Source organism: Anoplophora glabripennis, unplaced genomic scaffold (assembly GCF_000390285.2).
Source record: "Anoplophora glabripennis isolate ALB-LARVAE unplaced genomic scaffold, Agla_2.0 scaffold1049, whole genome shotgun sequence".
Classification (NCBI taxonomy): Eukaryota; Metazoa; Arthropoda; class Insecta; order Coleoptera; family Cerambycidae; genus Anoplophora; species Anoplophora glabripennis.
In genome coordinates, this window is record NW_019417124.1 from 70,196 (window position 1) to 85,694 (window position 15,499).

General features: G+C 37.9%; 2 protein-coding genes across 2 annotated transcripts in view; both read right to left on the bottom strand.

Annotated features, from left to right (window-relative positions):
* The window catches only part of LOC108913548 (retinal homeobox protein Rx-A-like), an 11,085-nt gene extending 8,347 nt beyond the window's left edge, over nucleotides 1–2,738 (bottom strand). Inside the window, exon 1 of the mRNA XM_023455949.1 lies at nucleotides 2,508–2,738. The gene's annotated coding sequence lies outside the window, so the exon portion shown is untranslated. The remainder of the gene's footprint in view (nucleotides 1–2,507) is intronic.
* On the bottom strand, nucleotides 2,720–14,897 carry LOC111692157 (serine/threonine-protein phosphatase 6 regulatory ankyrin repeat subunit B-like). Its single transcript, XM_023455948.1, has 2 exons — nucleotides 8,918–14,897; nucleotides 2,720–2,807 (listed from the first exon to the last, which is right to left on the bottom strand). The coding sequence occupies exons 1-2, from the start codon at nucleotides 14,596–14,598 to the stop codon at nucleotides 2,771–2,773; spliced, it is 5,718 nt and encodes a 1,905-aa protein (XP_023311716.1). The 5' UTR covers nucleotides 14,599–14,897; the 3' UTR covers nucleotides 2,720–2,770.
* Between the last annotated feature and the right edge of the window lie 602 nt (nucleotides 14,898–15,499).

The window sequence follows — 15,499 nt, forward strand, 5'->3', positions numbered from 1 at the left end:
TTTTTCAAAAATTTTTTACGGGCAAACCATCGAAATAATAAATCTCATTGTTTTTACATTATCTTTATTAACATTTAAATGAGCTTTACAAATTTTTTGAAGACAAAATATATAATAGAATCAAAGTTATAGTGGCCGATAGGAAGACATCAAGTGAAGGAGGTGCTTGACGGTGACCAAGATTGCGGCTGTTTTGCTTATCTGAAATCAAAAAACCAAACGGCATTTTAATCTTCATATTTAAGACTAGCGATTGAACTAGAATGAATTCTAAATTACAAAAATTAATTTTTTTATACACTTTTGAAAATTAAATTCTATTTTTTACTCATTTTTTCTCGCTCGTAGAAAAAAAAACTATCGAAGCAATCATGATAATCCTAGTTCAATCGCTGGCTTATAACATATTAAAGATGTTGTATAAATTTGAACAAGATCGGTGCAATAGTTTCTGAAATATCGTGGTCACCGTTTTGAAAAATAGTGTTTCAAGAAAAACGCGTTTCAAAGTTCGCGCATGTGATTTATAATAAACATTTCATCTCACAGTCAATCTGCTATGCCTGGACCATACAGTAGGCCTTCCTCTTCTTCTTGGAAGTCACGCAGAGCTGCTCCGTCTTCCCTTTTCGCGATTCAGTTAGATTTAGGGTTATCAATATAATGGTCAGCGCCGCTCGGCTTTGCGGAGCAGCATTGCGCGCGCTCCGAATACCTGCTCCATTCCAGGGCCGTAACTTGTTAACCACTTCGAATATCGAAAAATCCTTTGGCACACATTTTCTACACATGTTGTAGATGTGATTTATGAAAAAAAAAAACGATTTTTTCGACCCGAGAAACTAGAGGACCCCCTTAAAAACCCCGGGCTACCAAATTTCATAAAAATATTTCGCACCGTTTGGAAATTTTCATAAAAATGTTATTTAAAAAGTTTTATTTTGTCTCTCTGTATCTCGAAAACAAGAGGAGATAGACATATAGTTCATAAGAAAAAAATTCTAATTTTTTGTCGTACTTATCCCCCCCTTTATTTACGGGAGATCTTTCTGAAACACCTTGTATATATTTTTAGTTTTATTCTTGTAATTGTAAATCTTTATATGCTCGATTTAGCTAAATAAATATTGAGAAAAGAATTAAACGATTTCAAAAAAGTATGTATGGTGTAAAAAAATTATGCACAAAAGTTTTGGGATTTTCTTTTAGAAAAATAGGAAAATTTTTGTAAAGAAAAATAACAAACGCGAATGAAAACTTGAAAGAGAAAAAAGGATTTTTATATCGAGTATAATATTAATTTATTTAGAAATAATGCATTATGCACTAAGATCGTATTAATCGCCTCAAAAATAACTTCATTTGTTTATAACTTTTAAATTTTTAAGCATAAAATAAGCAATATTATAATTATTTATTTGAAACAAATAATAATTTACATAATAATAATTAATAACCATTTATAAATATGAAATTTTTGGAGTGAAAAAATTAAATTTCATCACGTTTATTGATTTATTGATTTTTTAATAATTTGCGGACATTAAATCGTCGGACACTTATATCACTATTTTGTACAGTAAATTTAAAAGTGGAAAAAATGAAAATTAGATATGTGGTAATCGATTTTTCATACCCCGTGAAAATTCCGATTTCCAGCTGTCGGACTGAAAAAACGCGGCTTGAAATTTGTCGGACAACAATACTTTTTGACTGAATTAATTATTTACAATTAATTTTACTAAAAATTACCTCCTATGTGGTAATTGATTTTCAATACCCGGTTATTTTGGCATGTTTCGACCGGTAGACACGTCAATGTCGGAAGAATTTCTGTCGAACAGATTTAAATCCGCATTTGCAACAAAATTTCCAGTTACTTAAGCTAAAAATAAAAGTTGTGGACTTGACTTTTCAAGACCCCGGGAAATTGCCATGTTTTTGGACTTTTCCGAGTGGAAAAGCGGAGGAATCGAGAAAAGTCGCAGAGGAAAAATATGGTAGACTCGTCAAAACGAAGCTCCTCACGAGTTATAAAGTATGTGGTAATCAACTTTCCAGAGGGGGGCCTGTACTGTGGACTAAATGGGGGCCACTTTGAACATTTGCTGTAATAAAATAAAAAGTAGTACTAAATTATTGTTTTCATTTAATTCCTCCATTTTTTGACAACTATGAAAAAAAGTAGGTATAATCTTATAAGGCTGCATTCGTCTTTAGAAGGGCTATCTATTTATACTATAAAATATAGACCGTCCTATTTAAAAAAATGTCGGTAATGCAGGTCTGTTAAACATGGTTAAAAAAAATAGAAAATATTGCAGAAGTGACAATTTCTATTTACTAATTGACCTGTTTCAACGAGTTTTTTAAATTTCAACTGGAAAAAAATACGAATTTTGTTCCATCATTTTGTGACACTGTATAATTATGTACTGGTAATATTAGAAAACTCTTGGAGCGGCAATAAACGTGCACATATTTAAGAATTTAGTCATAAAACTCACCGGACTTGTAAGCTTTTGAGGGCCCTGTGCAAGGAAGGAACGAAACGTATCCTTCTGCGTAGCAACACCTGTTTTTACTCGCCGGAAAACTCGAATAAAAACATTTCGAAAGCCTGCAGGAATTTACACACCGGTTATCGGTTACATCTAAATAAAAAGTGAACAAATGTGCATGTCGTAGTTCTGGCTCGTCGCCCCTTCTAGGGACGAGGTAAAATTTAGTTTAGAAGCCCGTGAAGTGCTCGGGACAGGCGGACTGCGATCTAAAGCTTATTATCATCACGTCCCGGTAAGGATTCCCTACAAAAAATAATCTAAATAAATATCTACGGGGTGGGGAGACCACTAATGAGTGAGATTTTAGCTGCAACGGTTAGTGTACAGGGTGTAAGTAAACAGTGGGTCTCTGAAATTATTTTTAAGTCAAAGAAATAATCGAAATCAGTTAAGTACCGATGACGTTGGGTTAGTTTAGCTGATCAGTTTTAATTTAAGCAGAATCCAATCCAGATCCGAAAGCTTATGAAAAAACGGCGGAGGCTAGCCTCCTCTTTGCAGGTCGTTTGAATCTAGCATGTCAAGGACAATCTCCACAAATATGACCCCATTCGAAGTTACACCCTGCTGAAAGCTGAAATGGTAACAAATATCGATCGTCTTTAGTACAAGGTGTCTTAAGCTCAATAGTATAGGCCTACTGAGGATACAAAAAATTTAAATAAAATTTGAAAGACATGGTGTTAAATGAGATTTGACAGAAACGACTAATGACGTCATCAGTTATATTTTTTCCAGAAACATACCCAAATTTTTTTCCTGTTAAAAAGCTCTCTTTTTTCTAATAAACCTCAATTTGAGAAATTTTTCAATATTGTTACCTGGACTTTTATAAGTGGAAATGGTAAAGGGGCTTATAATAAACGAAAAAAAAAATAAATGCGTGAGCAGGGGCGGCGGAGGGTTGATTTGGGGGGTTGAAAAGTTATGGAAAATTGCATCATTGGGATTTCTGGCAAAAGTTGACGTCAGACAAAAAAGTATCTAATACAAAAGTTGTAGATCATGCAAAAATCTACAACTTTCGTAGAGGTAATTTTTTAACATAACTTCAAAATTTCCGAGAAAAATGCGAAAAACTGTTTTTTTTTCAGATTTTTCGTTTTTTATTTCTCATTTCCGCAAAAATAATTTAATTTTGACGAAACTTTGTGAAAGTATACCTTTATCTGTCGTAAATAACCTCAATTTTTTGTAGACAAAAAAATTAAGAAGTTTCTGAGATATTCATTTTTTCGGCCTGAAACACTTTTATTTCCAAGAAAAATTCTACTTAAAAAAATCATCGGACAGAGTTCTGCCAGTAATAATTTTTTTCGTTTTGACATATATTTTTTGGCGAAATAAAAAAATTTGTAATCACAGTTCAAAAACATGCTCAAAAATACAAAAAAGTAAAAATGACTTGCAGCAATGAATTTTTCAGTAATTGTAGATAATTTGTTTAAATTTAAAAAATCAAAAACTGATTACACCATTCAATTGTACGGAAAAAATACAAAACAAACTAATGAGACAGTTTGTTTTGTATTTTTTCCGTACAATTGAATGGTGTAATCAGTTTTTGATTTTTTAAATTTAAACAAATTATCAACAATTACTGAAAAATTGACTCAAAACTATTTTTGTACAGTATTGCTATAAACATAAGTCGAATAGTGAATAAATAAAATAAATAATTTTTTTTCGGTAGGATCGATTAGTGTACTTATTTTTTTAAAGTTTGATGAATTCATAACAATATGCTGTTTAGAAAATTTTAAAATTCCGGGTAGTTCCGGAGATATCCGGAAAAACCGGAAATTTTGAAAAATTGTTTAATTTTTTCTGGCTTTATTTTAAAATAAATTACATATTCACAATGCCACTTTTTTCGCTCTATACAATGGCATCAACGTTTTTGCAATCCGACATTTCGTCTTCGAGGGGCCATCATCGCGTTAATTTTTTAAAATACGTCTCTGCTATTTTTATGACAAAATCTAAAGTCATTTTTAATTCTATTCTAGGATATTACTATATTGTAATGTCTTAAAAATTTTTTAGCTTGTTTAAGCTATAATTTAAAATTTTTCCGAGTACGGCTCTAAACGCTTTCAAAATATCTATTGGATGAAGTCATAACAGTATAAAAGTCAATACCGCACAAAATATCCAACAATTTTTTAACTACTATTAGCAATACTAATTAGAAATTATAAAATATTTCATAAATTCGTATTATTTTTTTATTAGTTACAACTTTTTAAATTATGGATTAAAAAAAAATGTTGGATATTTTGTGCTGTATTGACTTTTATTCTCTTCTTTCTCTCTCTCTCCTCCAATAGATAGAGGTATTTTGGAAGCGTTCAGAGCCGTACTCAGGAAAAATTTTTAATGATAGCTAAAAATCTTTTTACGTGATCACAATAGTAGGTAATATCGTCTAATACAGAATTAAAAATGACTACATTTTGTCATAAAAATAGCAGCGATATATTTTTAAAAAATTAATCTGATGATGGCCCCTCGAAGACGAAACGGCGGATTGCAAAAATGTTGACGCCATTGGATAGAACGAAAAAAGTGGCAATGTAAATATGTAACTTATTTAAAATTCGTTTTCAAATAAAGCCAGAAAAAAAAATAAAACGATTTTGCAAAATTTTGGGTTTCCGGATTTCGCGCAACAGTAGACTTTGTAGTTAATACTTTGTATTGCTGAAATCTCAAATCATCCAGAGATAATTTATCATTTGTGCATTTGTACTTCGACTTAGATGTTTATAACAATACTGTACAAAAATAAAGTTTTGGGTCAAACAATATGAGATACAGTTTTTTTTGTATTTTTTTTCGTAGAATTGAATGGTGTAATCAGTTTTTGAGTGCTTTCTAATTTAAACAAATTATCAACAATAACTGAAAAATTCATTGTTGCAAGTCTATTTTTAATCTTTTGCATTTTTGAGCATGTTTTTGAACTATTACAGATTTTTTTATTTCACCAAAAAGTATGTCAAAACGAAAAAAATGATTACCGGCAGAATTCTGTACTATGATTTTTTAAGTAGAATTTTTCTTTGAAAAAAAGTGTTTCAGGCCGAAAAAAATGAATATCTCAGAAACTTTATGATTTTTTTATCTAAAAAAATTTGAGGTTATTTAAGAAAGGTATACTTTCACCAAGTTTCGTCAAAATTAAATTACTTTTGCGGAAATGAGAAATAAAAAACGAAAAATCAGAAAAAAATGTTTTTCGCATTTTTCTCGGTAATTTTACATGAAAAATGTATATAGTTATTTTCTAAAATGAAAACTGTAGGTTATAGATTTTTTTTAAATCGTACGAAAATGTAAAGCGTCGGCACTTGAGGCCTAAATTTGTTATAACTTTTGATCTATTTGATCAAATTAAGTCCACAAAAATTTTAATGAGAGAGGAATCTTAAAGCTAACAAGTTATCACGATTTTAAAATTGGAAAACAATATTTACAGGAATAGTGTGTAAATAAAGTTACATAACGATAGAATTTTGTACAAAATTAATTAAAGATTTGACATTTAATTTTTAAGATAAAAATCTAAAACTTTCAGAGATTACTCTTGAAATAGCATTTAATATAGTGAGTGATATGAAAAAAATCTTAAAATTTTAATTCGGAAAATACAACGCTGGAATTATTCAATAATTAAAAAAAAAGACTAATTTGATTTTTTAGGTCACGTTTCAAAGTCCAATAACTTTAGTTCAAAATATGATATTGCAACTTTACAGGAGCATTTTTTGAAGCTTGAAAACTGTACCTTAAGATGGTCCATTTTATTTTATTTAAAACGTTGAATTTATAATAAAATTTAAAGAAAAACAAATTTTTTTTTGTTCTAAAACTATGAAATTTATTGTTAAATACACTTTAATAAAGCTAAAAACAAAATTTTTTGCTTGTTTAACCAATATATTTTCAAACTATGATCTTACAAACGTACAATGATTCAAGAGAATGAAAATTGCAAATACTTTTTCATATTTAATAAGTTTGTTAATTAAGAATCCCATATATTGACTTTTTACAGAACCCTAAACATCATTTCCAAATTTCTTTAAAATTTAACGAGTTGATTTCAATTTATATTTGTTTAATGATCTGAAAAATCCTAAAAATATTAATATAAGTAAAATTGCTTTGAAAATGTAGTTTTTAAATAAATTGTTTAAAAAAGTTGGCCATATTGGATCAGCCATTTTAATTTTCATTTTCCTATATAATATTCTTGTTCAGAGACCTCAAAAACCCCTATAATGTCAATTTAACTAAATTTACTTTGAAATTTGTACTTTTTAAATAAATTTTTTAAAAAAGTCGGCCATATTGGATCAGCGATTTTGAATTTTTATTTTCTGATATAATATTCCTGTTCAGCGACTTCGAAAACCCCTATAATATCAATTTGATTAAAATTGCTTTGAAAATTGTCATTTCTTATTAAATTGTTTAAAAAAAGTCGGCCATATTGGATCAGCCATTTTGAATTTTTATTTTCTGATATAATATTCTTGTTCAGCGACTTCGAAAACCCATATAATATCAATTTGATTAAAATTGCTTTGAAAATTGTCATTTCTTAATAAATTTGTTTAGAAAAAGTCGGCCATATTGGATCAGCCATTTTTATTTTCTGATATAATATTCTTGTTCAGGGACTTTGAAAACCCCTACAATATCAATTTGATTAAAATTGCTTTGAAAATTGTCATTTCTTAATAAATTGTTTTAAAAAAGTCGGCCATATTGGATCAGCCATTTTGAATTTTTATTTTCTGATATAATATTCTTGTTCAGGGACTTCGAAAACCCCTATAATATCAAATTCGATTAAAACTGTTTTGAAAATTGTCATTTCTTAATAAATTGTTTAAAAAAAGTCGGCCATATTGGATCAGCCATTTTGAATTTCTATTTTCTAATATAATATTCCTGTTCAGGGACTTCGAAAACCCCTATAATATCAATTCGATTAAAATTGCTTTGAAAATTGTCATTTCTTAATAAATTGTTTAAAAAAAGTCGGCCATATTGGATCAGCCATTTTGAATTTTTATTTTCTGATATAATATTCTTGTTCAGTGACTTCGAAAACCCCTATAATATCGATTCGATTAAAATTGTTTTGAAAATTGTCATTTCTTAATAAATTGTTTAAAAAAAGACGGCCATATTGGATCAGCCATTTTGAATTTTTATTTTCTAATATAATATTCCTGTTCAGGGACTTCGAAAACCCCTATAATATCAATTCGATTAAAATTGCTTTGAAAATTGTCATTTCTTAATAAATTGTTTAAAAAAAGTCGGCCATATTGGATCAGCCATTTTGAATTTTTATTTTCTGATATAATATTCTTGTTCAGTGACTTCGAAAACCCCTATAATATCGATTCGATTAAAATTGTTTTGAAAATTGTCATTTCTTAATAAATTGTTTAAAAAAAGACGGCCATATTGGATCAGCCATTTTGAATTTTTATTTTCTAATATAATATTCCTGTTCAGGGACTTCGAAAACCCCTATAATATCAATTCGATTAAAATTGCTTTGAAAATTGTCATTTCTTAATAAATTGTTTAAAAAAAGTCGGCCATATTGGATCAGCCATTTTGAATTTTTATTTTCTGATAAAATATTCTTGTTCAGCGACTACGAAAACCGTTATAATATCAATTTGATTAAAATGGCTTTGAAAATTGTCATTTAATAAATTGTTTAAAAAAAATCGGCCATATTATATCAGCCATTTTGAATTTTTATTTTCTGATATAATATTCTTGTTCAGCGACTACGAAAACCGCTATAATATCAATTTAATTAAAATTGGTTTGAAATTTTTTGATTTATTTAAAATAATCTTTGAAATTTTATTGTTTAAACAATTAAATAATAATTTGCGTACAAATATGAGTTTATAACTTTTTTCTATAAGCCATTTCAAGGCGATTGCAAAAGGTTTTATGAAAATCCAAGGCTCTGCCAATTATTATTCCGAAATAATGCTTATTTTAAAGCTACCTTTACTCCACTATAAGGACGATATTGCTTATAATTTTTAAACGGGAAATAATACAGAAAAATTTCTCTAATAAAAGTTAACCAGAAAAAAGAGAGTTTTGTAACAGGAAAAAATTTGGGTATGTTTCTGGAAAAAATATAATTGATAACGTCATTAGTCAAATCCCAAAGATAATTCTGGATTGAAAATGGAGCTTACCTCATCCCATTTAACACCGCATGTCCCCAATTTTATTTAAATTTTTAGTATCCTCACAGTAGACCGTTGCCATCGACTTTGAGACAGTGAGTCTATACTTACCCGTCGTCACTTCTTCTCATCCCTTCCTTATTCCTATTCTCGAAGTAGTTGGAAATCTCAAGATAACCCATGTCAAACGACAGATGCGGAGCAGTGTTGCCATCTTTATCTCTGACGTCGAGATCTGCCCCCAGCTCATCGAGAAACTTGACCATGTCCAAGTAACCGTACCAGACAGCTAAATGCAGTGCCGTACGCCCGTCCTCATCTGCAACGTTCAAATTTGCTCCAGTTTCAACAAGGAACCTGACCGAGTCGAAGTGACCCTTCCAGGTAGCGTAATGCAGTGGCGTGCGGCCGTAGTCGTCCCTCAGGTTGAAACCCACACCCAGTTCCACGAGGAATCTGATCGTCTCCAAGTGACCGTTCTCTGCAGCATAGTGCAGCGCCGTGAGGCCTTTACTATCTTTAACGTTGAAATCTGCGTACAGTTCGACGAGGAACGTGACGGTGACCAAGTGGCCATTCCAAGCAGAAAAGTGCAGGGCCGTGCGACCATTACTATCTCTAATATTGAAATTTACACCCAGTTCGTGGAGGAATTTGAGTATGTCCAAGTGGCCATTCAAAGCGGCTAAATGAAGCGGCGTGAGACCTTTGTAGTTTCTGACGTTAAACCCCACACCTATTTCAAAAAACATTTTGACTACGTCCAAGCGACCGTTCGCCGCAGCCAAGTGCAGCGGCGTGCTTCCCTCGTTATTTTTGTCGTATCGGTCCAGTCCCAGTTCTAGCAAGAATTTGGTCGTGTCCAACTGACCGGAGGCAGAAGCGAAATGCAGCTCGATAAGGCCATCTTTATCCCTAACGTTGAAAGCTGCGTCGTGCTGAAGAAGAAATTTGACTGTGTCCAAACGGCCGTGGGCGGCGGCGAAATGTAGCGCTGTGCGGCCGCTGTTGTCTCTAATATTGAAATCTACGTTTTGGTCGTGAAGAAATTGGATTATGTCCGCGTGGTCGTTCGAGGCGGCCAAATGCAGTGGGGTGCGGCCTTTGTTGTCTATGACGTTGAAGTCAGCGCCGAATCTCACGAGAAATTCGACCACTGACAAATGTCCTTCCGCCACAGCCAGATACAGCGCTGTCCTACCTTCAAAGTCTGTTGTTTTTAAAGGAACGCCGAGCTCGTGGAGGTATTTGACTGTGTCTAAATGGCCATTCGAGGCGGCCAAGTGCAGCGACGTGCGGCCCATACTATCTCTAATATTGAAGTCGGCGCCCAGTTTATGAAGGAATGCGACTATGTCCAAGTGGCCGTTCCAAGCAGACAAATGCAGCAGCGTGCGGCCTTTACAGTCTACGACGTTGATATCACCGTGGAGTTTCAGGAGATATCCGACGACAGCCAACTGACCACCTGCAGCAGCCAAATGTAGCGCTGTCACGACGTCGTCTGCGCCAAGCTCGTGAAGGAATTTGACCGTATCCAAGTGGCCATTCAAAGCGGCTAAGTGCAGTGCCGTGCGGCGGTGATTATCTCTAACCTTAGAATCTACACCCAGTTCCAGGAGGTATTTAACAACGTCCAAGTGTCCTTCGGAAGCAGCCAGATGCACTAGCGTTCGACCTTTCCCGTCTGTGACGTTGACGTCGTCGCCGAGTCCCACGAGGAGTTCTACCACGGCTAACCGACCCTCCGTAGCAGCAAAATGCAGCGCCGACCTATCACCAAGCCCGTGAAGGTATTTGACTGTGTCCAAGTGACCGTTCGAGATGGCTAATTGCAACGCCGTGCGGCCAGTGTTGTCTTTAATATCGAAATCTACACTCAGTCCGTGGAGGAACTTGACCAAGTCCAAGTGACCGTTGGAGGTAGCTAAATGCAGCAACGTGCGGCCCGAGTTGTCTCTGGTATCGGCGTTACCGCTGAATTTCAAGAAATATTCCGCAACAGGCACATGACCCTTCGCTGTAGCCAAGAGAAGGGCCGTCCTAACGTCTTCATCTACGGTTTTTAAACGGACGCCAAGCTCGTGGAGGAATTTGACGGTGTCCAGGTGGCCCTCCGAAGCAGCCAAGTGCAGTGCCATCTGGTCGTTATTATCTTTAATATCGAAACGTATGTTCAATCCTCGGAGATATTTGACTACGTCCAAGTGGCCATTCGAGGCGGCTACGTGTAGTAATGTACGGCCGTTGCTGTCCGTTATATTGACGTCACCGCCGAGTTTCTCCAGAAACACGGCAACATCTAGTCGACCGGCCGCCACAGCCAAATACAGCGCTGTGCTAATGTCGTCGTCCGCAGTCATCAAGTGACCGTCCACCTCATAGAGGAACCTTACAGTGTCCAGGTGACCGTTCCAGGCAGCTAACTGGAACGCAGTGTGGCCCTTACTATCCCTAATAGCAAAATATCCGCCCTTTTTGTAAAGGAACTTGGCCACTTCCAAGTGACCATTCGAGGCAGCGACGTACGAGGGCGTGAGATACTCGTCGTTTTTGATATTGACGTTCACGAATTTCACCAAATATCGAACGATGGCCAACTTGCCCTGCGCGGCGGCAAAGTGCAACGCCGTATTGCCGGTGCTATCTCCGACGTTGCAGTCCACGCCCAGCTCACGAAGGAATCTCACTATGTCCAAGTTACCGTACATGGCCGCGAGATGTAGCGGAGTACGGCCGTTACTGTCTCTATCGTTGAAATCCTCGTCCAGCTTGAGGAGGGTCGTGATTACTTCCAAGTTGTCGCACATGGCGGCGAAGTGCAGCGCGTTGTGACCTTTGTTGACGGCAGCCGTGAAATCCGCACCCACTTCGTAAAGCAGCGCGATTACGCCCAAGTTCCCGCACATGGCGGCAAAGTGCAACGCCGTGTGACCTTCGTCATCCGCGGCATTGAAATCCACGCCCAGATCGAGGAGGAACTTGACCGTGTCCCAGTGACCGTTCGAAGCGGCCAAGTGCAGCGGCGTGCGACCATAGTTATTTCCAGCATTGACGTCTTCGCTCAGTTCGACGAGGAACTTGACAGCGTCCACACGACCGTTCGAAGAAGCCAAGTGCAATGGCGTGTTACCGTTGTTATTTCTAATGTTCACATCCGCGCCCAGTCGAAGAAGGAATTTAATGACGTCCACGTGACCGAAGTGGGCGGCAAAGTGCTGCGCCGTGCGGCCTTTGCTATCTCCAACGTTTGCGCCGGTTTCGAGGAGGAATCCGATCGTGTCCAAGTGTCTATTCGAAACGGCGAGGTGCAGGGGCGTGCGGCCGTCGTGATCCTCGCAGCGGAAGTCCGCGCCCAGTCCGATAAGGATCTCTACCACGTTGAGGTGACCGTGCTCGGCGGCAAAGTGCAGCGGCGTGCTGCCCTTGTTATCCTTAACCTTGAAATCCACGTTCAATTCGAGGAGGAATTTAATCTTGTCCGTCTGGCCGTAGTTGGCGGCTAAATGCATCGCCGTCTGTCCGTAGTTATCCGCAACGCTGAAGTCCACGCCCAGTCGAAGCAGGAACTCGATCGTGTCCGTGTCGCCGTTCAGGACGGCCAATAGCGCTGCCGTACGCACGCCGTCGTCTCCGAAGTCGAAACGTACGCCCTGTTCGAGGAGGAATTTCACTACGTTCAAATGACAGTTGGCTATTGCGAAGTGAAGGGGCTCGCAGCCCGTTATATCTCCGATGTTGGCGTCGCCGTTGGATCGCATTAGGTACTTGACGCTTTCCAGGTCGCCCGTCTCCGTGGCTAAGTGCAGCGCCGTGCGCCCCTCGTTGTCTACACTGTCGACTCTCGCGCCTTGCTCCACGAGAAACTTCACCGTCTCGTACCGGCCGCTGCTGGCGGCGTAGTGCAGGGGCGTCTTTCCGAACACGTCCCTGATGTTGACCCCGCCCTTTCGTACCACGGTCTGTATGCATTTTAATATATTCTTACTCCCGTTGTTGATGCCCATTTTTTGCGCGAGGCACAGAAAAACGTTTCTCTTTTTCAAAGGCGCGTGCTGTGGCAACTCGGTTAATTTTTTGTTGGTCATTTTGAAGTTTACGCACTTGAGGATGAGCTGCAGGATGGCGATACAACCTTCCTCCGCCAGCAAATGGATAAGCTTGTGGCCATCGTCACGGCAGTGCTGGTAACACGCGCAGGACTGATACACCTTGAAAATATTAGAAGGCGTGGAATTTACGACCTTCCGGAGCAAATTTTCGAGGAAAGTGCGGATAATCATGAATTCAGAACCGTGTAATACTTTATTGATGAAGAGCTCCTGGAATTTTACATTTGGAGTGTGCAACTGAAGTTGGAGCTCACTGAACAAACTCTTGGCCACAAAATATTCCGCGAAGGTCCTGTGGATAAAGTAAAATTCCTCGTTGGATCTTTGCACGATTCCTATTTTCAGCACGCTCTCGTCGATATCCTCGCGGTCCTGTCGATAACACGAGAAAAGTTGGCACTCTTCCTTCTGCAGGATCAATTCCAAAGCGAGGCTCGCGTGGTAAGCGAGAGATTCGTCGAACTGTTCGTTCAGCGCCATGTTCGCCGCCGTATTTCCGCTCGGGTTTCCTTTGTACAAGAAGACGTCTTTCTTTTTCTCCATGAACATGTCGTATAATTCTTTAATCGCCACCCTTTCCGGCAGTTTCGGTTCTCTTCTAGTTCCGTTCAGGTACTCTTTGCATCCTTCCCAATCCGACGACTCGCTCTGTTTTATGCCTTCTTGAAAGATCTCCGCCAGCATCCTGAGTTGCAGAGGAACCGCCATAAAGTCGACTTCCTTGTAATCGCATCCCTTCGTCCACGATGCCAGCTTGCCGACCAGTGCCCCGGCGTACACCTCACACTTCCTTTCATTCTCACCGTCCACGTCCAGATTATGTTCCCAATATCTCCTGAGGAAGTCCACCTGGTTATCTTCCGTGAAGGGTTGCAACACAAAGGGCTTCACTCTCAAAACTGTTCCCACTTCTCGGACCATATAAGGCCTCGTGGTAACGAACAGTTTGTCCAAGTTGGACGTTTGCCGGCACTGGATTAATAGATTGAGAACGAGCTCGGTGTAATCCGGACTGATTTCGTCGATCCCGTCCAGCATCAGTACGACCTTTTTGTTCATGGAGAACACGAACCTTTCTAAATGGTTGGCCAGTTCTGTTGCTTTTTTAGAATTTAACAGTTTCGTTACGCTCACAGATTGCCCGTCCCTCTTCAGGTCCCTTAAGATGGCGGTATATTCGGTGAGTTCGATTTTGATCACCCACAAGTGAGGACTTTTTTCTTTTATAGTCGCTGCTAGGTTAGTAAGGACGGTGCTCTTTCCCATTCCCGCACTGTCCGAGATGAGTATCACGTCTTCCGTCACGTCGTGAATGCCTTCTTCTGGGTAAACCTCTTCTTTGTTCTTGCTGCCATCCGCGTCTAGATTGGAGCGTATCGTCACCTCTCGAAATGTTTCTCGTTGCCTTTTGAAGGTACGATATATGTAGTTGCGTTCGTTTTGATCGGAAGGCGGCCCGCCCACTCTGATCTCTTTCTTTCTAACTAGCTTTTCTAGGATTTCGGAATTTATAGCCCTCGCCCAATCTTCACGAGCCTGCGTTGCTAACAGTTCTTCCAAGCTGATCCGCTGTCCTTGGAAAAATATATTTTGTTCTTTTACTAGTCTCTCCTGGCACTCGTCTGAGAGATCTTTGAAGGCCACGTAACCATCGACGTGGGAAATATCGTTCAGTCCCATTTGTTGGCTCAGTCTATCGCTAGAATCGTCCACGAAAATAACTTTTTTAAAAATGTATTTCTCCAATACATCCTTTAATTTGTTACTTAATTCCTTTATTGCCGTTTCCTCCGTGATCTTGATCCCAATTATTATCAAGAAGGTGTAGCGGGGAAGTCCGAATGCCTCTATGACGCATTTCTGTTCGTCTACTTCACCGTCCGGATTTACGTACAGCTGCTTACTTTCCTCGCTTTCTAGAACACCATACACTTTCAACGCTCGCAACAAACGTCCTCCTTCGGAACTGATTTGGAAAATTCTCTTAGGATCCGTGAAATCAACGTTGTTATGCTTAAACGACACTTTGAAGTTATTTAATTCTTCGCGGTACTTGTCGCTTTTTATTTCGCTGAACATTGCTTTAGCTCGGTCCTCCGTTAGATATTCACCCTTTGGCTGTTTGAACCAATCCTCTACCTTCTTATACAACTCTTGGGAGGACACCCTCCGATATAAACTGGAATTGTTCAGGGGGAATAGTAATTGTTCAATAACTTTGTCTAATTTATCCCTGCTCGGGTAATTTGAGAAAAATTGTAAATGATCCAAGAAGTCCTTCATGTTTTCCTCCGTCACTGCTGCTTTTTCAATTCCCTTGCCTTGTAAATTTTTTTCGAGGTAAATCTCCGCGCTGGTTCTCAAATCAGGCAGGATGTTCTCGTTAAACGTAAAGAAGTGACATGGGGCTCCTTCGTAGTGTAGCATGCTGTCGGGTCCGGTAACGCGACGCCTCAAAAAACTCTTCAGGCCTTTCTCGTCGATATTTGTGTTGGTGCAAATGATAACAGTCTTCTCCACAGACTCTGACTTAACCTCGAGGTACGAGAAAAAGTATTTGGGGAGACTGAAGTCGGCGGTC